A 25,729-nucleotide genomic window follows, 5' to 3' on the forward strand; every position below is an offset into this window, starting at 1 on the left:
TGAATTTTCAAATCTTGTTTATTCATGTGTTAGATTTGCACTTGTACAGCATCTGAGAGTATTTTCACCATTCGAAGACGGCGGCCATTTTCGCTGGGAATTGTGTGTCCTACCTCGATGTCATTGACCCGCTCTGAAACTTTATTTACACACTGTGCACACAAGTTCACTTGTGATCAAGGCTTGTCTAAGCCGAAACATTTTGTAGGTGTAAAAAAAAACCTTGGACTTTGACTTGAGCGTGATGTTCTGATTTCTGAGAGCGTTGCCATTGGTGTTGCTTTGGAATTTTGAATACCGGCGTGCTCGGCCGGAGTGCACGCCACCTCCCACGGGGCCACAAGTTTTGACGGAGCAACTTGGAACATATATATGTCCATATATATATATATACAAGCAATGGGAATCTATAAAAGTTACCAATACTGGAGAACTAAAGTTACAGGTAAGTAACTTGTTTCTTCTGTTCAATACATCACCATGACGTAGAATTACCCCTCATGTACTTAATATATATACAATTCACATACGATCAGTGTCTCCAAGAATCAACAGCTTTATACACGATCTAGATCATACAAAGGAAAATTTGTATCTGTAACAGGTAAAGTACCTTTATAACGAAAAAGTCTGTGTGTGTGCCATGTGATTGAAAATCAAAGAAAATATGTACAGGTTAAGTCGTGCTCATGGCAATTGCAGTGGTTTGAATATCCATGTTGCAATTATATATATATGTGTGTGTATATATATATATATATATATATATATATATATATATATATATATATATATATATATATATATATATATATATATATATATATCAACAACTTAGTCCTTGACTAAACAGTCTGAGAACCGCATATGAATTGGACCATAACATTGAGGAAACAACCAAATCAGACACTGAAGTCTTAGAAGAGATGGGTATTACAACAAATAAATGCTGCAAAACCACTTTAAAAATCAATCTAAATTCTGTCCGATACTCCATCCAGGAAATAAAGTGGACATTTTCTATGATCTGGTGGTGGCAGAACTGGAAACCATGGATAACATCAAACATACTCAAAGAAAGGAGAACTTAACTCACAATGAACGTCAAACCCTGAGATCACTACAAAATAACAATCAAATTGAAATAAAGCCTGCAGACAAGGGCGGCAATACTGTTATTTTAAATAAACAGGATTATATTGATGAAGCACTCCGCCAACTGAACAACAGAGAGAACTATACAGTGCTAAATCACAATCCGACCAATGATCTTGCCATTGAATTAGGTCAGAAAATCAAAAAATGGCATGATGATGGACTAATAAGTGATGATGAAAGAAAATTCCTTATGGTAGAGAATCCGGTAGTGCCAACAATCTACTTCCTACCAAAAGTACACAAGACTTTAAACAAACATCCAGGCCGACCAATAATCTCTAGCTGCGGTGCTTTGTTTGAGAACGTTGCATTATATGTTGATTTTTTCCTGGCACCCATTATTCCTAAGGATTTTAATGGGCACTACCTGGCAACCTGACTACTTATTAGCGACAATTGATGTAGTCGCATTATACACGTACATAGACCATGACATAGGAATGAAAGCGACATTACATTTCCTTAAACAGAGACCAATAGGGGAGTTCAAACACACTGCCATGCTAATGGAGATGATCGGACTTTGTCTCAATAATAACATTTTCTTATTCAACAAAAAAAATTACTCTCAACACGGTGGTACTGCGATGGGAGTTTCCTTCTCTCCAAGTTATGCCAATCTCATGATGGGGTGGTGGTGGGAGAGGGTCATAGCTTGGAGAGAGGAAAACGACCATTACACTTCCAAAGTAGCCCTTTGGTTAAGATTTATCGACTATCTTTTTTTGTTATGGAGAGGAACTGAACTTGAATTTTCTGAATATATGATTTGAACAACAATGAGGTAGGATTAAAATTCACCCATAATATCAACCGTAAAGAGATTGACTTCTTGTATACAAAGTTGTGTATATTAGCAAGAACAAAATACTCACAACAGTCTACAGGAAACGGACTGCGACCAACAGTGTGTTACGCGGTTCCAGCTTCCATCCTCAATCACTCAAAAGGAGCAACCCTTATGGGGAATTTATACGGATGAAAGTAAACTGTTCAGAGCCAAGTGAGATGGAAACAAAATTTGATGACACTAAGAAAAGATTCATCCGAGGAGGATACAAACATAGAGACATCTATCAGGGTGAACAAAAATCTAGATAAAAAATACAGGCTGAGACTCTGATAGTGAATAACAACAAAAAGAGTAAAAACAAACAAGCAGTCGCTGAATCGGACAATATCCCCAGACTAATCTTGACCTACAGCAAAGAGAGTTATAAATCAAACAGATTGTAACCAAGTATTGGAGTGTCCTGAAAAAAAGATCTGGACATTGGTCATCTAGTAGGAGATCGTCCATTGATCTCATATCGGAAAGCGCCATCACTATCCGACACACTTGTAAACAGTCACTTTGTAATGAAGAAAGAGGAATCATGGTTGCAATCGAGACAAAGAGGATTTGTGAAGTGCATGGTGTGTAAGGCCTGAAAAAGAGGACAAAATTTGACATCGATTACAGATACGAAGGGGCGAAAGTTTGAGATCAAAGAAACCACAACGTGTGATACAACTTACGTGGTATACCTGATTGAGTGTCATTGTGGGGAAAAGCGGTGGTCCGTATCCGTTACTTAGCCTGAGAGATAACAGCGTCAGGAGATTGGAACCTTAGGATACCTAAAGCCGGCGAAAGTCTCATTCCGGCGTTCTACGGACCCCCTCTCGGCTTGGGCCGCGACCCCTGGAAAGAGACGTTTTCCCATTTAAGGAAGACTTCAAAAGCGTTCCGGAAGGAGCAGTGCAGCGGAACCCCCTACGAACCGCGAAGAAATCAAGCCATGAGCAGACCGGGAAATAACTGATTCGGAGGAAGAGGTCAATCCCGCCGTCAGCTCAGGTACGTGATCGTCAAGCGGTAAATCAAGGGGTGAGAGGTGTGCAAGCAAGGATACCTGGGAACTATTTACAGTTTCTCGTGTTTGAAAGGCTATATTGACTGATACTGTGCAATGTCGTCTGACATAGCAAAGGAACGAGAGCTGGCAGCACTAACTATGTTTACACGGGCCGGAGTGACACAAAACAAAGAAACTAATACCAACACAAATCTAAGAGAGACTAACAAGACATTAAAAGAAAAGTTTAAATTACTGGAAAAGAAAAGTCGGTCAGAACAAAGCAAATGGTTGGAATCGCGTTCTCTACAAATGTATTTGGATGTGGAAAGAGTTCCTCGTGGGCTCCGTATTCTCCTTGCACCGAGTTATGAGGCACCCAACCCTTTGATGATGCGTGAGTGGGTGGAATGTAACTTGGACTCCTCAAAACGCCTAATGCAGATCTTAGTAAAATATGCTGAAATCGATAGGGCAGTGCTGTTAGAGGAAATTGCAAAAATCAATGAGGAAATTGAAGCAATGGATCAAGAGGAGGAAAAACAGAAATTACGCCAGGAAATGGTTGCTAGATTGAAAAAGGAAGAAGACAAAATAAAGGAACGCAAAACCTACAAGTTCTTTCGCGACTAAACAGACTATGAAATGGGTCAAATAATTACATTTTCCCAAAAATATGAGGTGTACAGGTCCAACAAGGACAACCGGAAAGCGGTGACAACAAAGCCCAAAGGTATAAGAACAGATGCAGCAACTTCGGGTACTTCACAATCAGACCTGAGCTCTGTCCCAGATAGCGATTCAGAGCAGGAAGGGTTGGCCAGACAAGCAATGCCTAAACGTTCCCTTGATGAAAAGTTGTCTTTTTTATGCGAGAAAAGGACGCAAACCATCCGCCCCAGAACACAAAGAAATACCTACGGCCAAGTAAAAACTGGAAACGTGGGCAACGGCAGAAGGCAAAACGAAACAGGAACAACCCGCAAGAAAAGAGGGAGTTGGAGGAAAGGGAAATAAATACCGCCTCAACACCCAATAAAACAATTGTAAACCTATCGGACGTGACACTTAACAAAGAAATGGAAATACTAAGTTTAGGTTTAACATACTGCCCGACACATGATTTCAACAATGTAAAAACTAGACTTGATATATTTAAAAGTACACGAAAATAAAAGCTGAAAAAATTCGATGAATTAAATCGCAATCCCAACAATCCAGTACCTACAATGATGCATGAGGCTTCAGATAAGATTGAAAATACACAGACAGAGGAGCTTTGCGCGCATCCAAGATGGCCGCGTGAGCTTAGGGCTCCTGAGACCCTCGTAGCCCCCCGAATATATCCTGTCATTTATCCTGTCTACTGTGGAGTGCTTCTTGCAGAGGAACCGAAGGAGACTCGAAAGCTGCTTCTCGAACGTTCCCCGGAAACCGGAGTTACAAGATCGTAAAGTTTGAGGCCTGTTCCCCTCGGACGACCGGTGATTTCGTTGGCACTGTGCCCCAGTGGTAATGCAACAACATCGGCTTTCGGCACCGGAAGTGACTGGCCTGGCTCCGCTTCTCCTTTTGGTTTCACTTTCGATTTCGCCTGAAACGCACTTGGGTCCACTCCAGATAATCTTAGACCCTTATCGGCGACAATTGTGCCTTGCTCTGACGAAGCTGCAACAGACGGCTGCCCTCTGGATTGGCGATTGAAGAGTTTTGGGCTGATTATTGCGCCAGGCCGATTACTGGATATTACGTAGCCAAAAAAGGCTAACGTACTTTCATAAGATTTGACAACAAAGGGCTTGTTACTGGTCTGAACATTGGGAGTATCGATCGCTATTTCCCCTGAGCTGAACGGTGAACGTTGATTTGTCTCACAATGGCGGCCAAGCCAGAGGGATTTGTCTCACAATGGCGGCCAAGCCGGAGGGAGATAAACGACAATCGAAAACCGTCAGAGGGGGAAGGTATACCCAATCGAATAACATGGACCGATATGCTCAGTCGAAGGGGTCGCCTAGTGGACTGGGCAAATCTCAAGAAGGACTTAAAGACACCTCTGTCCTGGAACCGGAGCTGACATTGCAAGATGTTATGGCCGCCATTGATGGTGTCAAGTCCTCTCTCAGACAAAAGATGGAGACTCTTGCGCATAAGTTGGACACTGTAACTATTGAAGTGAATTTGGTTCGGGCGGACCTCACAAAAACTAGTGAGAGAGTGAAATCACTGGACATAAAGACTGCTAGTCTTACAACTAATGTCACGGAATTGCAATCAGAAGTCCGGAATTTGGCGGCCTCGAATGTCCTGGCTCTCCGTAGACTGGAGGATTTTGAAGGGCGAGCCTGGAGAAACAACGTGCGTATTATTGGTGTACCGGAAAAAGCAGAGGGGCAGTCTGTAGATCTCTTTGTTGAAGAGTTGGTACTTAAGCATCTTCTGCCCAAGGGTCTCGGTAATTTGTTTACTGTTGAAAGAGCGCACAGGATTCCCGGAGGTAGGCCTCGTGTTGGTGTGCCGCCTCGACCTTTGATAGCGAAAATATTTAATTTCAGGGACAGAGATGCGATCCTCCAGGCCTTTAGATCTAAAGGCCCTTTGCAATACGAAAACTCATCCATCAGTTTTTTTCCGGACTTCACACAAGCAGTCCAAAAGCAGAGAATGAGCTTCATGGGGGTTAAACGGAAGCTTCGCGATAAGCCAAGCTGAGAATTGAGAATGGATAGAAGGTCTATTTTTTTGACAAGCCCGAAATCGCGGCAGACTGGTTGGACATGCTAACTGCTCAAGAGGAACCTCACAGACCGAGTGGAGATGAAGGAGGGGGTGCGCAGGAACAAGAATAAGTACTGTTGCCGTGAGAACTCTGAAACTTGGGGAACGGACTATGGTTTTACTCTTTATAATATCATGTTCTGACACAGTAATTTAGGAGGGTTAACGGGTTGTCCGTGGGTCACTTTCCTCCTCCTTGTTTGTAGTGTAGTTTAGATGTTGGGGCGACAGACACACTGCGAGCTGGGGTGGCTGGATAGTCGTGAGCAGGGGTGCAGGGTGGGGGGTGGCGCAACTGTTAGTTTAATGGGGGGTGGGGAGGAGTGTTGATTTTTTGCTTTGTTTTTGTGTTTTCTGTGTTTTTTCAAGGCATTGTATACCAGAATAGCTTAATGATGGTGCGAGGACTGGAGGAGGGTTGGGCCTTTTTTATGTTTTTTGATGGGGGTAAGGGGCTGCGAGTGTTGAGTTGGAATGTGAATGGGCTGGGGGATAAAATTAAACGCAGTGTGGTTCTACAGTTCCTCAAAAGGCACTCTCCGGATGTAGTTCTGCTTCAGGAGACTCATTTGGTGGGAAATGCTTGTAATGCGATGCATAGAAAGGGCTACCGTCTGGTGGCGCATGCCGGATTTACTTCGGGGTCGAGAGGGGTTGGGATCCTCCTTAGAAAATCTCTTCCGTTTGTAGTCGACTCCGTCACCGCAGATGATAGGGGTCGATATGTAGCAGTATCAGGATGTTGGGAGGGATACACTCTCTCCCTTGTTTTGATTTATGCCCCCCCGGGTCTACAAACCACTACCTATGCTGAACTGGGGAAACTTGTTTTAGACCTCCCTAGAGGGTTGCTGATTCTGGGTGGGGATTTCAATGCTGTAGTCTCTGGCACCATGACAGGTCCCCGCCCCGTTACACGGGACGGGCACATAGATGGCTTCCTGATTTTCTAGAGGCTCTGGGCTTGATAGATAGCTGGAGATTGTTCCATCCTAATCAGCGACAGTATACTTTCCACTTCGGTGCTCATGGTAGTCTCTCGCGCATTGATTATAGTTTAGTACCAGCTGCCCAGGTGTCGTATATTGTTGAGGTGAAACATCTGGCTAGAGGAATTTCGGATCACTCGCCGCTCTGGATCAGATTTGAAATGATCCGGAGTACTGGTGGTAGGATCGCCCCTATAAATCCCTGGTATTTGCGTAATCTTGCGGTTCGCAAGGAACTTTTGAAAGCGTTGGAACACTATTTTCAAGACAATGAGGGTTCGGTTTCTTCGTCGGTCTCGTTGTGGGAGGCCTTCAAAACAGTGATTCGAGGTCAACCCTTGTCCCTGATTTCGGGAGTTAAAAAACAGACAGAGGAAGAGGTGGTGGGAGTTGAATCGGAAGTAGCTAATATTGAACTGGAACTGGAGCAGGGGACTACCCGTGCTAAATTACACGCCTTGCAACTTAAACAGCTTGAGTACAAGACGTTGGTCACTGATAGTGCGAAGGCCTTGAGCCGAGAGCAACAAGGGCGTTTATATGATGTGGGGGATAAAGCTGGTAAGCTGATTGCTTGGCTGGACAGCAGGGATGGTGCACATCGGGTAGTTCCTGAGATTGAGAATGCAGAGGGTGATCGTATAACTGATCCACAAGGGATAGTGGATGGTTTTGCGGATTACTTTCGTAATGTATATACCTCTGTCTCGGATAGACCGGAGGAAGACTCGTGCCAATTGCTGAGGGATATTCAGCTTCCATGTTTAATTGAGGAGGACCGCGATTTCATGGATAGTAAGCTTACGGTGGATGAGTTTGCTTTGGCGGTGCGCTCCCTGAATTCTGGGAAAGCAATGGGTCCCAATGGTCTTCCGATCGAGTTGCATAAGCTTCGACAGGACAGGATTGCCCAGTGTCTGAGAGATATGTTTTTGGAAGCTCGAGAGCATGGGGTCCTGCCCCGAGATCAGAGAGTGGCTTCGATAGTAGTGATACTCAAGGATGGGAAGCCGAGATCTAGTTGTGCCTCGTACAGGCCGATTCCGTTGCTGAATTCGGAACCTAAGATATTGGCTAAAGTGTTGTCCAATAGGTTGATCAAGGTTATTAGTGAACTGGTACATCCAGATCAGTCTGGATTTATTCCACATAGAAACACGGCTTTGAACCTAAGGCGATTGAACGGAGTTCTTGCTAGGGCGCATACCTTACGAGAACCGGCCATACAAGCGTCACTCGACGCTACGATGGCTTTCGATACGGTGGAGTGGCCATATCTGTGGGCTGTTTTAGCTAAATTTGGTTTTGGTCCTGAGTTTGTTAGCTGGGTGCGGCTCTTGTATACCGAACCTCAGGCCCAAGTTGTTGTGAACAATTGGGTCTCTGCGCCATTTTGTCTTGGGCGTGGCACTAGACAGGGATGTCCGCTGTTGCCCCTTCTGTTCTCGCTGGCTCTAGAGTCCCTGGCGGCTTGGATCCATTGGGAGCCCTCGATAAAGGGTATTCGTTGGTCCCCGTAGTTCGAAGATCGGATTTCTTTATATGCCGACGACATTTTACTTTATCTGACTTCTCCCAAGAAATCCCTTATCGTAGTCTGCGATGTTTTAGCCTCTTATTGTAGGAACTCGGGATTGAAAATAAATTGGACAAAGTCCTATCTTTACGTATTGTGTGGTGAGGTCCCCGTCCTGCCCCGTAATTGTCCTATACAGAGAGCTAGGGACGGATTTAAGTATCTTGGGATTTATATTTCAATCGATCCCACAATTCGATATGATAGGAACCTTCTTCCTCCACTGGCCCGATTGAAAAGTGACGTGGCTGGCTGGAAGAAACTTCCGCTGTCGCTGTTGTTCAAAATGATGTCTTTGCCCCGGTTCCTCTGTGCCCTTCAAAACACTCTGGATGTAGTACCAGCTAGTTACTTTCGGGAAGTGGAGGGATTGCAGCGTAGTTTGCTTTGGGACGGTCGGTCACGTATAGCGCTGGCTAAACTGACGCTCCCATGGTACGACGGGGGAATTGCCCTCCCCGATATTAAGAGATACTACTGGGCGTCTCAGCTGGGAGCTATAAATCATGGAACTTATGGGTCCAATGTGGATCGGGCTATGCAATGGATAGGTGGCTGCTCCCTGGTGGTAATTACAACAGAGCGCTGTATACTAGATCTGTGGAGAAAAGTTTAACGGGCCCGACTAGAGTGGCAGTACATATATGGCATGATGTTACCTGTTCATTGGGATGGAAAAAACGTTTGACTCTAGCTACCCCTTTATTTGGTTCGGATAGGCTGGGCCGGTTGTGGAACACGAAAGGTTTTGACAGATGGGACTTGATAGGGATTTCTACTGTGGGCGATGTTTGGGCGAAGGGAAGAATGAAGTCGTTTGCGGAACTGCAGACTGAGTAGGAGTTGAGTGAGACGGAATATTTTCGCTATGCGCAGGTGCGGCATGCATTGAAGTCGATATCCCCCGAGGGGGAGATTATACCAAAATCGTCCCCGTTAGAAGACCGTATACTGGATGGGCATCTACCAGAAAGAACCATATCTCTCATTTAAAAAATGTATTAATCACAGAGCTGATCTATTAGTAGAGTTAAGGAAAAAGTGGACGCAGGAAGGTATTGAAATAGACGACGAAGACTGGCAATCCGCGTTTTCTTCCCCTAAGAAAGTTGCGATTCCGGCGAGATTGAGGCTCGTCCAATTAAAAATTTTGCACAGGGTCTATGTTACCGGTCCACGTCTGATTATAATAGGGTTCTCAGAAGATGGTTTGTGTAAGCGTGGATGTGGTCAGTTAGGGAAGCTTTTCCATGTACTCTGGGAATGTCGATATATGGTAGATTACTGGAACAGGGTACATACTGTTATGCAGGAAGTGACGGGTGTACCGCTCTTGCCGGAAGCTAGGAGATTTATTTTTTATTTATTTTATTTTGAAAGCTTTATATAGCGCGAACAAGATCTTTGCAGATATCAGAACGCTTCACAGACAAGGGAACAGCGTGTGGGTAAACTAGCAATTGGGGTGGGGAAGATACAAGTGGGAGCATAGTCATCAAGATACATCAATAATGATACAAGTGCAATATAATTGATAGCGTAAACACTCAGGCAGGTCATTAACATGCGTCATACAAAAATGCAAAAAAGATTAGTAAAACTGAATGGTGCACCGTCTGTGAATAACATTCCCAGTCATAAATCAAGTGTATTTAGCCATGAGGATAGCCTTTACTTCTCTCTTAAAAAGCATGGTAGAGGAGATGAGTCTGATTTCAGGGGGGAGTGAGCTCCACATCCTGGGTGCCATTCCTGAGAAGGAGCGTTTATACGTTTTTTCCTTGCGGAATCTTTGGGGCTTTAGCAGAAGGTTGTTTGTGCCTCTGGTGTTCCTAGAGCCTCCGGAAATCGTCAGCTTTTGGGCGAGGTATCCGGGTGAGCTCAGGTGGACAGCCTTGTGCGTGATGCAGGCGATTTTCAGATGAATTCTGGCTTCAAAAGGCAGCCAGTTCAGGGCTCTCAGGTCAGGGGAAATGTGTGAGTGTTTTCTTGAACCGGTGATGAGTCTCGCTGCAGCGTTTAGAGAAGCTCTTATGGGTGCCGTGGTAGTTAGGGGGAGACCGCAGAGGGCGATGCTGCCGTAATCTATTCGAGGGATGACTAGAGCTTGTACCGCAGTTTGGAAGTCTTTGGCTGGAAGGAAGGGTTTGAGTTTCCTTAGGGTATTGATCTGGTAGTTCGCCCCTTTAGTTGCTTTGTTGATGTGTTCCTGCATGTTGAGGTTGGTGTCAAGTGTTATTCCTAGAGATTTTGCTGAGTCCACAATGATGGGCTGAACATTGAGTGCGGTTAGGTGTTTAAGCCAGATTTGAGTGCTAGTGATCTTCGCAGGAGGTGAGATCAAGAGGAACTCTGTTTTAAGAGCATTGAGCTTGAGGTGATTAGCAGCCAACCATGATTGGGTGCTTCTGATCGTTGAGTTCAAGAGCATAATGTCTTTGGGTGATTGTACTTTGAGATAAAGTTGAGTGTCATCGGCGTACATGTGGAATTGGACATTGGATGCTTGTAGCAAGGTGGTGAGAGGTTCCATAACTAGGTTAAACAAAGTTGGGGATAGGGAGGATCCTTGTGGGACGCCTAGCGTTACCGGTATTGGAGAAGACATCAAATTGTTACTCTTGAATTTCTGCGTTCTGTTGTGTAGAAAGGACGTGAACCACTTGAGCACAGTTCCAGATATACCCATTCTTGAGTTTAATAGGTCAAGTAAGTTCTCATGTTTGACGGTGTCAAATGCAGAGGAGAGATCAAGAAGGATCAGGAGGCAGGTATCGTTTTGATCTAGGATTTGAAGGGCGTCGTCAATTATGTGTATCATAGCAGTTTCTGTACTGTGGTCCGCTCTGAAGCCTGATTGATGAGTGTTGAGTAGCTCAAACTGATTAATGTGTCTAGCCAATTGAGTTTGTGCGCTTTTTTCGAGCAATTTGGCAAGAGTCGGAATGTTGGTAATGGGACGGTAATTATTTAGATCAGAGGGGTCGGCAGTAGGTTTCTTTAGTAGAGGTGTGACTTGTCCCACTTTCAGGGAGTCGGGGATGGTCCCTTGTTGAAGTGAGCTGTTGATAATTTTAGTCCAAAGTGGGAGGAGCGACGGGGTAAGGTCTTTGACAGCGTTGGCAGGAAGGGGGTCCGTGGGGTGGTTGGCTGGTTTCACCGTACTGAGCAGTCTACCAATTTCTTCTTCCGAGTAGGTGGCAAAAGATGCCCACGTAGCATTGTTTTTTGGTTCAGTGGGTGTTGTGCAGAGGGGTTTGGGGTAGAGACTTGCGTCAATGAGGAGATCATTCTTTATGTTGTCTGTTTTTTGGGTAAAGAAGGAAGCGAAGTCTTCACAGGAGGGTGCATCGCCCAGAGTACTGAGTGGTTGGGGTTGTTCCTTGGATTGTGTTCTGATTAGCTCAAACAGCTTTCTCTGCCTATTTTTGGCATGGTCGAGCTGACAGCTGAAGAAGTCTGATTTTGAGCGTTTTATTTTCCTGAAGTAGGCATTTCTCTTTTTCTTCAGCGTTTTTAAGTGCAGTGCAGAGGGAGCAGATCTCCAGGTGCGCTCTGCCATTCTCATGGCCCGTCTATCATCATTGAGACTCCCGTTGTACCAGGGATTGGATATTTTTGTGGATGCTCTTTTTAGCTGCAGTGGTGCAGCTTCATTAACTAAGGCGGTCATAGCGTTGAGATAGTGATCCGTCAAGGATTGGACATCCGTCATGCCAGTGGGAGGAAGTAATATATTGCAGCTGTTGGGGGGTAGAGAGTTTGGGTTGAGTTTTTTCAGGTCTCTTTTCCAGACTTTGGGCTTGACGGATTGAGCCGGGTTAGCTTTGACTTTTTCATTGATGAAGAACGTGACAATGTGATGATCTGACCAGTCACAGGGTTTGATAGATTCGAGTTGGATAGATTCTTCTTTGGAGATGATAAGGTCGATGGTAGAGCCTTTCTCGTGGGTCGGGCTGTTACATATTTGGGTGAGGTCAAGGGCGTCGAGGAAGTTTTTAAGACTGTTTACCACCGCGTCATTCTGATCGTTCCAGTGAAGGTTGAAGTCACCAAGGTATATTTGTGTGAGTTGTCGCCCTGAATTGGTTGTGATCAAATCCATAATTTGTTGCGAGAAAGTGAAGTTGTCCCCAGGTGGGTGGTAGATGCCGTGGAGAGAGCAAATCGGTTTGCCTGCACTGCTAATATCAAGGCACATGTATTCATAGGAGGTTGGGGAGGGTAGGGAGGGAGAAATTACTTTCGTGACAGAGAGGTTACTTCTGTGTATACAAGCGATTCCCCCACCTTTTTGATCAACCCTGTCTAATCTGGTGATGTGGTAGTTGGGGGGAACCAGTATGTCCAGTATGGGTGTAGAAGATTCCTTTAGCCAGGTTTCAGTCATGACGATGAGGTCAATGTCCAGTGATAAGATGAGATCAGCGATTGCAGAGGAATGTCTAGAGGCCGATCTGCAGATGTTTATTAAATATTTGGGAGCCTACAGACCTAAACGCTGCACAAATTCGATGGGTCACTCTTGGGGCCATGATTGCTAAGCGGAACATTGCACAACTGTGGGGATCTGCAAGGCCACCTACGATGGACGGATGGCAAGTAAGTATGGATTGGTGTATGTTCCGTGAAAAAACTGTCTACCTGGCTAGGGGTCGCCTCGAAAATGGAATTGTATTTGGGGTCCTTGGAATCAATACAGAGGGAATATCTGTACACCACCTGAAACTGTCGACCTTGACATTCCTCTTTCCCCATGACCCTTACCTATGAATCTGCCTGTCATTTGTAATCCGTGCTCCCTTTACCCCATCGCTAATATTTTTGTACTATATATTGCATTTGTGAGCGACCCTCTTCTGTAATATGCACTACTGTATTTCTTTGATGCCTTGTTTTAATAAAAAGAAATATATATAAAAAAAAGAAAATACACAGACAATAGAAACCCTCATCAATAATATACAGGAGCTGTGGGATGCAGATGCAACAACTAATGTAGCAGGGTCACAATATGAGCAAATAACTGCATCGAATATGGATTTCAGCTCACCATTGTTTTCAGCTTTTGGCCCATTAACAGAATTCAAACCGAAATCAACTTTCAATCCTGTCATGTTAAAGGATTCGATTGATCTCTTTCATGCGCAAATAACAGATCAACTTAAGGAACCTAACATCGAAACCCACAGAGGCAAAATGAAATACAACAAGGAAAAGGCTCATTACAATACTTTGATGACAAAAGTAAAGAAAAACAAAAACGTCATTATTCGTGCTTCAGATAAAGGTGGCAATATCGTTTTAATGTCCTAAAGAAATGTATACTAAGGAAGCCCACATGCAACTAAACGATAGAAAGTGTTACACAAGATGTACAGCAACTGAACTCAAAACAATGTACTCAGATTTTAACAAAAAACTATCCAATTGGAAATCTGAAGGTCATATTACTGGACACGAACTGAAATTCCTTTAAAAACAATGTTCCTGTGGTACCAACAATTTATTTTTTACCAAAGATACACAAAGACTTGAGTAATCCGCCGGGCCGGCCCATTACCTCAGCGAGAAATGGTTGCTTAGAACATACGTCCCAATATGTGGATTTCTTTTTGCAAAACCATGTGAAAGCCCTCCCATCATATGTGAGAGATACAAGTGACTTTTTACGTAAGATAAAGGACATCAATTGGGAATCTAATTTTCTATTGATAGCACTAGATGTCAGCTCACTATACACTAGTATTGTACATTCGGATGGTTTGAGAGCGCTTGATTTTTATTTGGAGAAATCTTTGGGTAAGATGCCAAAACATAAAGAAATGTTATTGGGAATGGTGGATATTTGCTTGAATAATAACATGTTTATGTTTAATAATTTGCTGTATAGACAACAAAAAGGTGTCTTCACAAGGGTTGGTGGGAGGAGCTGGTCCATATGGTTGAACACAGGGAGGCAATCACTACACAAGTCAGAACATGGCTAAGTTTCATAGATGATTTATTTGTAATATGGGACGGGAGTGTGGAGACAGCAGAAGAATTTGTTCAGGCTATTAACAACAACAATCTGAACCTGCACTTCACTGCCAATATTAGCCATACATCAGTTACTTTCATAGATACAGAGGTTGCCATTGAAAATAACAAAATTGAAACTAAACTCCACCGAAAGTTAACTGCAGGAAACTCAACACTCCATGCCAAAAGCGCACATGTAAAACATCTGGTAAATAGCATCCCCTATGGGGAAATATTAAGGCTAAGACGCATTCACAGTAAAGAATGTGATCTCCTTATAGCCCAGAAAGAGAGTAAGATGAGGTTTTTAGAAAGAGGCTACTCTGACGAGATTATCCATGCTGCTATTTCAAAATCTATGCTAAAAAATAGAGTAGATTTACTAGGCACTGAAGAGGGCATGAACAATAAGTCCATGGAAACTAATACTAATGAAATAGATCAGGAATTCAGGATCATTGTCCAATTTAGTAAACCACATAAAACGATTGAATCCATCATCAAGAAAAATTGGTTTTAAGTTTTAAGTGACTTCGTTATAGGCCCTAGACTACCCAAAAGACCGTCTATAACATACAGCAGAGGACAATCAATGAAAGATGAATTAGTGGAAACTAGTCCAGAACTTATTGAGTCATCCAACTGGCTACAAACACACACCAGCTTTTTTAATTGTAAATCATGTAAAGCTTGCCAACAGGGTGTGAATAAAACCACGTACTTTTCCCCATTTGATTAAAGGGAACACAAAATTTGTAGATTGGTTACATGCAAAACCGAGTATGCGGTCTATGTGCTGTATTGCCCCTGTAATTTACTTTCTGTAGGGAGCACCAAGCTCCAAGTTCAAAAAAGAATACTACAGCATCTTAGAGCAATCAACAATCAAGACAATACCTACCCGGTGGCAAGACACTTTAAATTGAAACATGAATCCAAAAGCCGTGATTTGAGATATTATGTCATTGATTGTGTCCCGCAAGTAGACGCGGTGGAAATAGAGAGGAGAAACACAGTCGTTTGGAGACCAGATATATTCTGGAACTCAATACTAAACAACCATCAGGTCTCAACGTTACGGAAGATTTGTTTACATGCCTCTGAAAACATTATACTTTTAGCTTAATGGGATCACTTCTTTTGCAGCAGGTTTTAACACTATGAATTTTATTAGGAGTTTTATATTCTATTTATATAATATTTATAGATTATTTATTCTAGTAACGTGTTTCTTATATATACATTTTATATTTAATAACATTTTATATAGCAATAGTTTTAAGCTGACATTACATTCAATATAGAATTTTAGTTTTTTTGCTTATCTTTTCTATTGTGTAACAGTTACTTTGTGTGGTCCTTTGGGCATTTGGGCATCTCACGATACACTTCTGGCAAATAGATAGGAAGATTCCTTTGAATTAGCCAACTATGTCATAATTTTGGTAAATATTATAAATCCCCTTTTATCAGTATCTAGGTATTAAAACCGAGATGTCAACCAAACTGAAAAAAAAAAAAAAAACATGAATCAGCCACTCGAGTATTTCCTTGCCCTTGTAATGAATTTGACCAACACCAGTTTCTTATAATGTTTTAATGTACCAGCTCATTGGGTTAAAACAACATTGGGACCCCAATGTTGTTTTTATATAAAAAACATTTGTATCGCCTCTGGCCCAACAACATCAACCTGAATGTATTTAAAGAGTTATTGATTGCAAGCAATTGCTAATGAAACAGGGTGCTGTGAAAAATATATATCAAATATTTTATTATATTTGCACTAAAATCCTTTTGCACTTCAGCACTTTTTGCACAAATGATTAACATTGGTTAACAAATGGATGTAAATTCGATACTTCAATTTTAATTCAAGTTGAATGTATTTAAATAGAGGAACCAGTATAGAGGACATAATTGTAGTTTCATACGTAGCGTTTCTTCTGTTATTTGAATGTGTATGCCATCAAAGCCAATTGCAAATGAGAGTATTCGAATTGTATTTAAACCAATGGAAAACACTTCACCATGTCATGTGATCAAGCGTTATTGGTAGCGCGAAACGCGTCATGGCGACTCACTGCACAAAAATAAATTAATTTGCACAGACTTGGTGGTCCGTATCTGTTGCTTTGCCTGAGAGACAACGGCGTCAGGAGATTGGAACCTTTGGGTATATATGTATGTATGTGTGTGTATATATATATATATATGTGTGTGTGTATAAATATATATATATGTGTGTGTGTGTGTGTGTATATATAAATGTAAATAAAAATGTAAATTGATACTTGTATAGCGCACTACTCACCCGCAAGGGTCAAGGCGCTTGTACGAATATCGCTGTGGAACCCATCCTGGCTTTCCCTGTGAGGTGTCCACTCCTGGGCACCCCCAAGGTGGAGGCCAGGCATCCTCAGCGTTGTGGGGGCCGTTGTGGAGATTAAGCAAGCTATTGCCCAGAGTTGCAGAGTGGGACTCCATGATTGGAATAGGCACCGAGGCGAGAATTATCAGGTCCGTGGAATTTTTGAGCCCAAGACCCGCCGAGGCGGGGAATTGAACCCTGGTCCCGGGCTAGACCTCTGCATCAGGGTCTGCCGCTCTAACCATTGAGATATATATATATATATATATATATATATATATATATATATATATATATATATATATTCAGACTCACTGTAAGCATACTCCAGTTAAGGGAAGACACCCATGCTCCCAGTATCAGCAGAGCCTGACGCTTTCAGGATCACTCCCTTTTTCAAAGGCTTTTCTGCAGTTGCATGACTGCCCACTGCACGACCATCAGCGTATGTCCCTCCTATATTTCCATATCAACAATTACACTCAGGTGAGTTCAACATCACAAGTGCATTCTGGGCCTGATCGTTCGTAAAATAGAACCCAAGTGGGCTGCAGGCAGTCCATTCAACCAAATATTAAAACATTATAGGGGCACAGGCAAAGTTCCTCCCCGTTCGAATTTCATGCTAATCAGTCCACTGATACAACGCACCAGCAGCGGGACCACTAACTTCTGCGGCACTGCTTCCTTCGACCGGGTCAGTATATATGCACACATCGGATTCGAATTTCGTCAAATTCCACAAACAAGCGGAGCCAACTCAACTGAGGACATAGACACAGACACAGACACACACACAGACACAGACACAGACGCATGCACACAAACGTTGTATCACACTTTTAACTTTTCATCTAATGGACACAGTTAATATGAAGTTATGGTTAGCTGTGGTCATAACACCTTAGTATATGTTTTAAAGACAGCGGACATTCACTTAAAATCCCAACTGAAGTGCACCTATGGTTGCAAAATTAAGCTGAAAGGTTTCCAGAAATTATAAGCTCGCAAACCATAACTTGCACACCTGTGATGCAAACCATAGGTCACACAGGCGAAATTTATAATGTGAAGTACTGCCATGAGGCTACTCCATCTACCTGTCCTGTGAGACGTGACACCAAAAAATCATTCAACTTTGCATGGGGGTTGGTGGTCCCCTACATTGTATGTATAAATCAGGCAAAACTTAAAACAACTCTTATTCATAATAATACTTTACTTACAGGACACAGCAACGATACTCGCAGGCTTGTTGTGGCAATTTCACTATCAGGGTCTGCTGTAAGTTTTTCTTTAACTAAAAAGAAAAAAAAGTAACATAGTGACTATCAGTGTAGGCACTGGAAAGAGAAAACAAAATAATTGACTGTTGTGCACTGGTTACTTGGTAACATATAATATACTAAGGTAATCAACTTACATGCTTTAACCTGGAATGTTGCAAAAACAACAATTGATGGACAAAATGCAGAACAAACTCATACATTCACCCCAGTACAGAGATCTGGGCCTAAATCCATCGTTTTTTTGCTCACCACACCACACCACCCCAGTTGGGCCATATGCAAATCAGCCTTGACCTTGTGCCTCATGGGAACAGTCCAGCCCGAAATGCCAAGCCATGTCTTCCCTGGACCAGAATCAAGCATCCTAGGACCGGTTTCTGGCTATCGGCTGTCTTCAGTCAGGACAGCTTGACTCCAGTGGCGTGGAGAGCACAGGACTCACGCCTGAGCATACCCGTCCCACACGGGGTAACAAATGCAAAAACACTGTTGTGGGCAAGACAAGATAAATGTCAAAAAACTGTTTTCTTTCATCATCACTTATTAGTCCATCATCATGCCATTTTTTGATTTTCTGACCTAATTCAATGGCAAGATCATTGGTCGGATTGTGATTTGGCGCCACCCAAAGCATGATTTACATGGGGACTGAGGTGGTTAGTTGCAACTCTGTATCAACTTGCTTGATTGAGCACCATGGTGGGCAAGAGCAATACAGCAATAATGAGCAGTTGGGCTGGGACACTAAAATAAGACGAAGTACAATCAAAGATGTTAAAAGACAAAGGCCAGTTAGACAGTGTTGAGAATACTACTTCACAATAGTCGCTATCTGGTAGAAGAAATATGCTACTTACCAGTATGCTTCTGTTCATGGCATAGAGGGCTGCAGAGTGGTACATTTATGTATAGATCGCCATCTGGTGTTGGGCTCGGATGATTGCACTTGTTTTTCTCTTGGAGAAGTCTTTTGTAGTCACGATGCTGGTGACTCCTCCCTTGGGTGACAGTGCGCATGGGCATCGGCTCCATCCTTAGATTGTTTTGCCATAGTAGGGTTAGATGGAGTAGTATGATAGAATACAGAAAGAGATGCCCATGTAAGTGTATCTAAATAAGATAATGTTGGAACAGACACAGGTTTCCGGGGAGGCAGGGCGGGCATGTACCACACTGCAGCCCTCTATGCCAAGAACAGATGCATACTGGTAAGTAGCATATTCCGTTCGAGGCATATGGGCTGCAGATGGTACATTTATGAATAGATTACACAGCAGTTACCTCCCTAGCGGTGGTCACCAGTGTCTGTTGCAACAGTTTGAAATAAAGCTTTTAAAACAGCCTGGCCCACTCTTGCTTGTTGTGTTGCCTGCACGTCAACACAGTAGTGTTTTGTGAAGGTATGCGGTGTAGACCAAGTTGCTGCTTTGCATACGTCGTCTAGGGGAATGTTCCCTAAGAATGCCATAGATGGCCCTAGTTTGCGTGTAGAATGAGCTCTAGGGGGAACAGTTAATGTTCTCTTTGCTTTTATGTAACATATTTGTATACATTTTACAATCCACCTGGCAATGCCTGCTTTAGAGATAGGGTTGCCTTTATGTGTTGGGGAAAACGCTACAAATAGTTGTTTAGTTTTCCTGAAAGTTTGAGTTCTTTCTATGTAATATAATATTGCCCTTTTGACATCTAGTGTATGTAGGGCCCTCTCTGCTACAGTCTGTGGCTTTGGAAAGAAGACTGGTAGTTCCACCGGTTGATTGATGTGGAATGCTGAAATTACTTTAGGTAAGAACTTTGGGTTTGTTCTAAGAACCACTTTATTCTGGTGTAGTTGTAGAAATGGTTCTTGTATTGTTAATGCCTGTAACTCACTTACTCTTCTAAGGGAGGTAAGGGCTAAAAGGAAGGCCACTTTCCATGTAAGAAATTGTATTTCACACCTATGCATAGGTTCAAAAGGTGGTCCCATTAGTCTGGTGAGTACTATGTTAAGGTTCCAGACTGGGGAAGGTGGTAGTCTTGGTGGAATAACTCTTTTGAGTCCTTCCATGAAAGCCTTAATTGCGGATACCCTAAACAGGGATAGATGTTGTCTGTTTTGCAGGTATGCTGCTATAGCTGCAAGATGTACTCTAATGGAGGTGTAAGCAAGGTTACATTGCTGTAAGTGTAGTAAGTAGCAAATAATATTTTGTGTAGATGCGTCCAGAGGGTTGATGTTGTTACTGTTACAGTATACAGCAAACCTTTTCCACTTTGCTGCATAGCAGGCTCTGGTGGTGGGACGTCTTGCTTGCTTAATAATTTCCATACAGTTTGGAGTAAATTTAAGTATCCAAATTCTAAGACCTCAGGAGCCAGATCGCTAGGTTCAGTTGTTTGGGATCTGGGTGCATTATTTCTCCATGGTTCTGAATAAGGTGCATGGGTGAGATTCTTAATTTTTGGTGTGGCACCTGTGAGAGTTGTAGGAGCGTGGTGAACCACGGCTGCCGTGCCCACGTTGGTGCTACTAGTATCATGGCGATTGATTGCTGTTGCAGTTTTCGAACCACTAATGGAATTAGTGGGAGAGGGGGAAAAGCGTAGGCAAATTTGTTGGACCAATTTATCCATAATGCATTGCCCTGCGACAGGTGGTGTGGGTACCTGGATGCGAAGCTTTGGCATTTTGCGTTCTGATGAGTGGCAAAGAGATCTATCTCCGGTTGTCCCCATCTTTGGAAGAATGGCTGCAGTATTTGGTTGTGCAGTTCCCATTCGTGTATTTGTTCTGACTCTCTGCTTAAGATGTCTGCTATCTGATTTTGAACTCCTGGTAGGTGTTCGGCTAACAGATAGATGTTTTGAGGAATGGCCCATGTCCAAATTTCCTGCACTAGTCTGGATAGTTGGAGAGAGTGTGTCCCCCCCTGTTTTTGAATATAATACATTGCTGTCATGTTGTCTGTTCTGATCAGGACTGCTTTGTTGATAACATGCATTTGAAAAGCTTTTAATGCTAGGAACACTGCTTGTAGTTCTAGGTGATTTATGTGCAGTCGTTTTTGCTGTACACTCCATCTACCTTGTACTGTGTATCTGTCCATGTGACCTCCCCATCCGGTGAGCGATGCATCCGATGTTAGCACCACTTGTGGAATTGGTTCTTGGAACGACCGCCCTTTGGAAATGTTTGTTGTATTCCACCACTTCAGAGAGCGATGCGTGCGGTCGTCTACCAACACCAGATCTGTAATCTGACCTTGAGCCTGATTCCACTGTGTTGCTAGACATTCTTGAAGCGGACGCATTTGTAGTCTGGCATATGGGATCAGCAGTATGCAAGAAGACATCATCCCCAATAACTGCATGAACACTCGAGCTGTTAATGAGTGTTGCGGTTGAAATCTTTGAATCGATGTGAGCATTGTCTGAATCCTGACTGGATTGGGGTATACTCTGGCTTTTTCTGTATTTATAGTAGCACCTAGATATTGTTGACCCTTGTTTGATTGCAGGTGGGATTTTGTGTAGTTCACCGTAAACCCTAGCTGGTGCAGCTGTTGAATTGTCTTTTGTGTGTTTTGAAGACATTCCTTTTGTGACGTGGCCTTTATTAGCCAGTCGTCCAAGTAAGGGAAGACATGTATTTGCTGTCTTCTTAGGTGTGCTGCAACCACTGCTAGGCATTTTGTGAACACCCTTGGTGCTGTTGTGACTCCCAACGGAAGGACTTTGAACTGATAATGTTGTCCTTCTACTACAAACCTGAGGTATTTTCTGTGGGATTTGTGGAATTGGGATATGAAAGTAGGCGTCTTTTAGATCCAGTGTAGAAAGAAAGTCCCCTTTCTTCAGTAAAGGAAGTACCTGTTGGAGCGTGACCATGTGGAAATGTTCCGAATTTATGTATGCATTCAGAGGTCCGAGGTCTAGTATTGGCCTTAGAGATCCGTCTTTTTGGGAATTAGGAAGTATAGAGAGTATACTCCTGTTCCCTGTTGATGTTGTGGAACCTTCTCTATGGCATGCTTTTGTAGCAGTGATAGTACTTCCTGCTTTAATAATGTGAGATGATCTTGACTCATTAGACGCTGTCTGGTGGGGATGTTTGGTGGGGTAGCCGTGAGTTCTAGGCAATAACCATGTTGGATAATTTGTCTCACTCACCTGTCTGATGTAATGTTTTCCCAGACAGGTAAGAACTGTGATAGGCGTCCCCCGACCGGTATTGCATGGTCTGGGAGGAGCTCGAGCAAGGCAGTTATGCAGAGCCAGAATGCAGTAGTGGAAGCGGAAGATGGTGATCATCTCTGTGGTGCAATCCAGTTACATGGGGACACTGATTCGAAAAATCACTGTAGCAAGTAACACCAACAGAAAGCCTCCCTTGATGGCTAAAGTGGGTAATGCAATAGGAAGGGCAACAAATGCAACCTTAGCAACTGGACCGTTGGTGTTGAATTCCACAGTATTTTACAAAACATTATTCTACTGTACTATTTTTGATTTAGGAGTTGGATTGTTAAGGAAAGGGGTTCTGATCATATTTTTTTAGTTTTGCTTTTTTTTTTTTTTTTAAATAAATGAGCTTCTGTCTTGCCTCTCACTGCATATGCCCCTATTATCTGCACCCCAAGAAATGCAGGGACTAGTAATTCTGAATATATTTGGATTTGAGAAAAATAATACAAAAGGCACTGTAGTTGTTTTAAAGGACAGAGAGAGGCCGGATATTCTATCTGCTGATTGGGCGACCCTGCTTAATACGTTTGACATGTACTTTTAACAGTTGCTCAATGTTAATAAAACACATTTCACTTGCTCTTGTTTTACTCATAAAATCTGCTATCTGACCTGTCCCAAACAATTAAATGCAACCTTTATGGATGTAATATATACCCAAAATGTGCTCTGCTATATTTTAAGAAATGCAGTAGTCTCAGATTTACTGAACACTAATTCATACCAAAGAAAGCTAGACATTCTAAAGATATGCCCTCTAAAGAACAGAATGCGTCAAATGGTACCAAGTTGGTTCTCATTAATACGAAAAGAAATCTACACAAGCATTGAAAATGCAATAGGTCTCGCCCTTGATTAAGTTAAACCCATTTGCTTTGCTAATGGTATTGTATAACAAAGCAAATGGCTTTAACTTAATAAAAGGCGAGACCTATTGCATTTTTTTTAATGGAGCGGATTCCCCCCCCCTCTTCCCCCCCCCCTATAGAACACAAAACTGCACATGCACATTGTGGGGCTTAAAATATGTCCCGTTTTGCTACACGGGGTGCACAGTTCCTGTTTACATAAACCTTAGCAGGTTTTTTCCCCCTCACAAAAACGTTGTTCTGTACAAAGCAGCGAACAGCTTTTGGAACGCAACACCTTACAGGGAGCACCGAGAATGTGGCATTTATCTTTGCAGGATTAAAAATCAGCACATTAAAGGGATTTTTAAACAATTTATCGTACCTCAATGAGCCCTACCCTCTGGTTTGCTTTTTGATTGTTTCGCGGGTTTTTACAGCCTCACACATGCCTTCTTTAAACCCAGCTCTGGGCAAACAGGCTTTCTCCCCCCTTCAAATTTTGTTTGCACTTTGCAGTTGATTGTTCGTGATGTTTTTCCGTCCTACACATGCAGATTAACACGAACACTTCCACTACTTCGAGAGAAAGCACCAGCCTGGTGAAAGATCAGTGTATGTTTGAAAAAACAAATAGGGCTTTAAAAAACAAACACCTCTCTGCGTGGCTTCCCGCCGGTGAGGGGCAAGGGCGCGTTTCGCCAGGGACGCCCATTGTCATGTGGGAATGTGCGAGGGACTTTCTTCTCATTAGGAGATGGGGTGGCGGGGCCGCCAGGGCATGGTGCTCGGCAGGAAATGCAGAGATAGAAAGAGAAAGGGGGCTCTGTGCCTCTTTCTGAGCCGGGCTCGCCTCTATGTCACTCACCTGGGAATATTTTAAGTGCGCAGTATGGAAATTAGTGAAGACGTTAATTTTATGCTCGAGTGGCAAAATGATTTATGTTCATAAAGCGCCTCTCTGCTCCATAGGATCGGCATGATTTATTTGTATTCCTTAATACGTATATGGCGCAAGTTGGCGGCGGAGAACTATTGCGAAATTAATTAATGACAGTATGATTATCATTATAGACATGGTTCCTACAGTGTAATAAAAAGCGCGCCACTGCAGCAAACACCAGGAAGAGGCTGAAGGTGGGAGGGCGGGGGAGATATTCTCCCCTGCTACAGTGTCTGCTGGCAGACGCTGGGAGGGAGAGCCCGGCCGGGGTGGCTGGGGAGCGAGCTGCACTCTCCGTGCCCCCTGCGCCTCCGCTCTTCGTGCCTGCAAGAATTTTCTTATCTGCTTGTTAAATAAACATGCAGATAAGAAAAGAATTCACGACAAGCCGGAAAACAGGCCACAGTGTCCATAGTGGCTGTCTAAAAAGCAGACAGGGCGGCAAATGAAAACCCTCCTTTTTAATGGGAAGCCAGCGTTTACCCTAAACGCTGACGCTACCCAATGAAAAGGAGGGGCGGGGCTTTCTTACAATATCTCTCGCAGGGCGTGGCAGCAGCTTCGCTGCTCCGCCCACGCCTCTGCGAGACCTAAAAAGGAAAAAACTGAATTCATAAACAACAGCCACATCTTAAAGTTCATATGAAAGCTACATGATAATATGTCTAGTATGCGTTGGGGGTCCCAGAGTCTGGCCCTGGCAAAAAAGAACTAGGCTGCCTAGAATTTCAATACATTCAACACTCAAAGAAACAGATACATTTATTTCTTCAAATTAATTTCTCCAAACACCTTCGGTTTAGCGAAGTAAGCAGAACCAAACACTCGTAGTTTGCTAGCAAATGTAAAATATATGTTGTGACTATCACACACCTCATGAAGTATGGGTAGAATCAGGGGAAATGCAGCTATTTCCACCAAGGAGAGCAGGCCATGAAACATGGCCTCTAAACAGTGCTGCCAGTTTTTTTTAATGGCATATTAATTTACTCATTGGGAACAATGATTATTACACAGGAGTTGAACAGGGTGCACTTGGGCTATTTTGCTGGGATCTCAGTGAGCCAGTATAACAACTAAAGTTAACAGCACCACACACATTAATTCTAGCTTGCAGGGCAAAGACAATTGTGCCACATGATCATCTACAAATAATACGCAAGACTTTCCACTCATAATCCAATTTACATCATGAAAGATCTACCTAAAATAGGTACTCCAAAAAGCCATTTCAACGTATTGTCTTCCTCTGGGAGCCCCGTAAACCTTCACCTCCAACACGTTTGGGCCACAATCACCGAAATTAGTAATACATACACCTCTGCAAATTATATAAAGGAAATAGATTGCTTGATTCCAGTACTTTACGGATGACTAGAATCATTAGCGTGCTTCGCTCTTCGACGTCTTGTTTAATTAATGGTGCAGAACAACGTCTTCATGCTATTTAATTCAGCAAACACATTTTTTAAATGTGTAGTAAATGAAAAAATAGTTATCCAAAGACCAATATGTCCCATCCTCTCTCTTCCTTCTTCCCCTAGGACTATAATCAATGTTCTATTCATTACAACAAATTTTGGTTCAGATAAGTCTCAGCAGGGTGGCTGGTGACATTTGAAAGTAGTGAGGCGTTACATTTTTGTTAGAGTGTACCGCGGCGAGCAAGTGTAGTGAGCGAG

General features: G+C 43.0%; 1 protein-coding gene across 4 annotated transcripts in view; it reads right to left on the bottom strand.

Moving 5' to 3' along the window:
- The window catches only part of PIAS2 (protein inhibitor of activated STAT 2), a 490,095-nt gene that overhangs the window by 216,071 nt on the left and 248,295 nt on the right, over window positions 1-25,729 (bottom strand). For all 4 annotated transcript variants that reach the window (XM_078674770.1, XM_078674772.1, XM_078674769.1 and 1 more), the window contains one exon: window positions 17,964-18,037. In XM_078674770.1, coding sequence (XP_078530896.1) covers window positions 17,964-18,037 — 74 coding nt within the window. The remainder of the gene's footprint in view (window positions 1-17,963; window positions 18,038-25,729) is intronic.

This window comes from Lissotriton helveticus, chromosome 2_1, assembly GCF_964261635.1.
Source record: "Lissotriton helveticus chromosome 2_1, aLisHel1.1, whole genome shotgun sequence".
NCBI classification, from domain to species: Eukaryota; Metazoa; Chordata; class Amphibia; order Caudata; family Salamandridae; genus Lissotriton; species Lissotriton helveticus.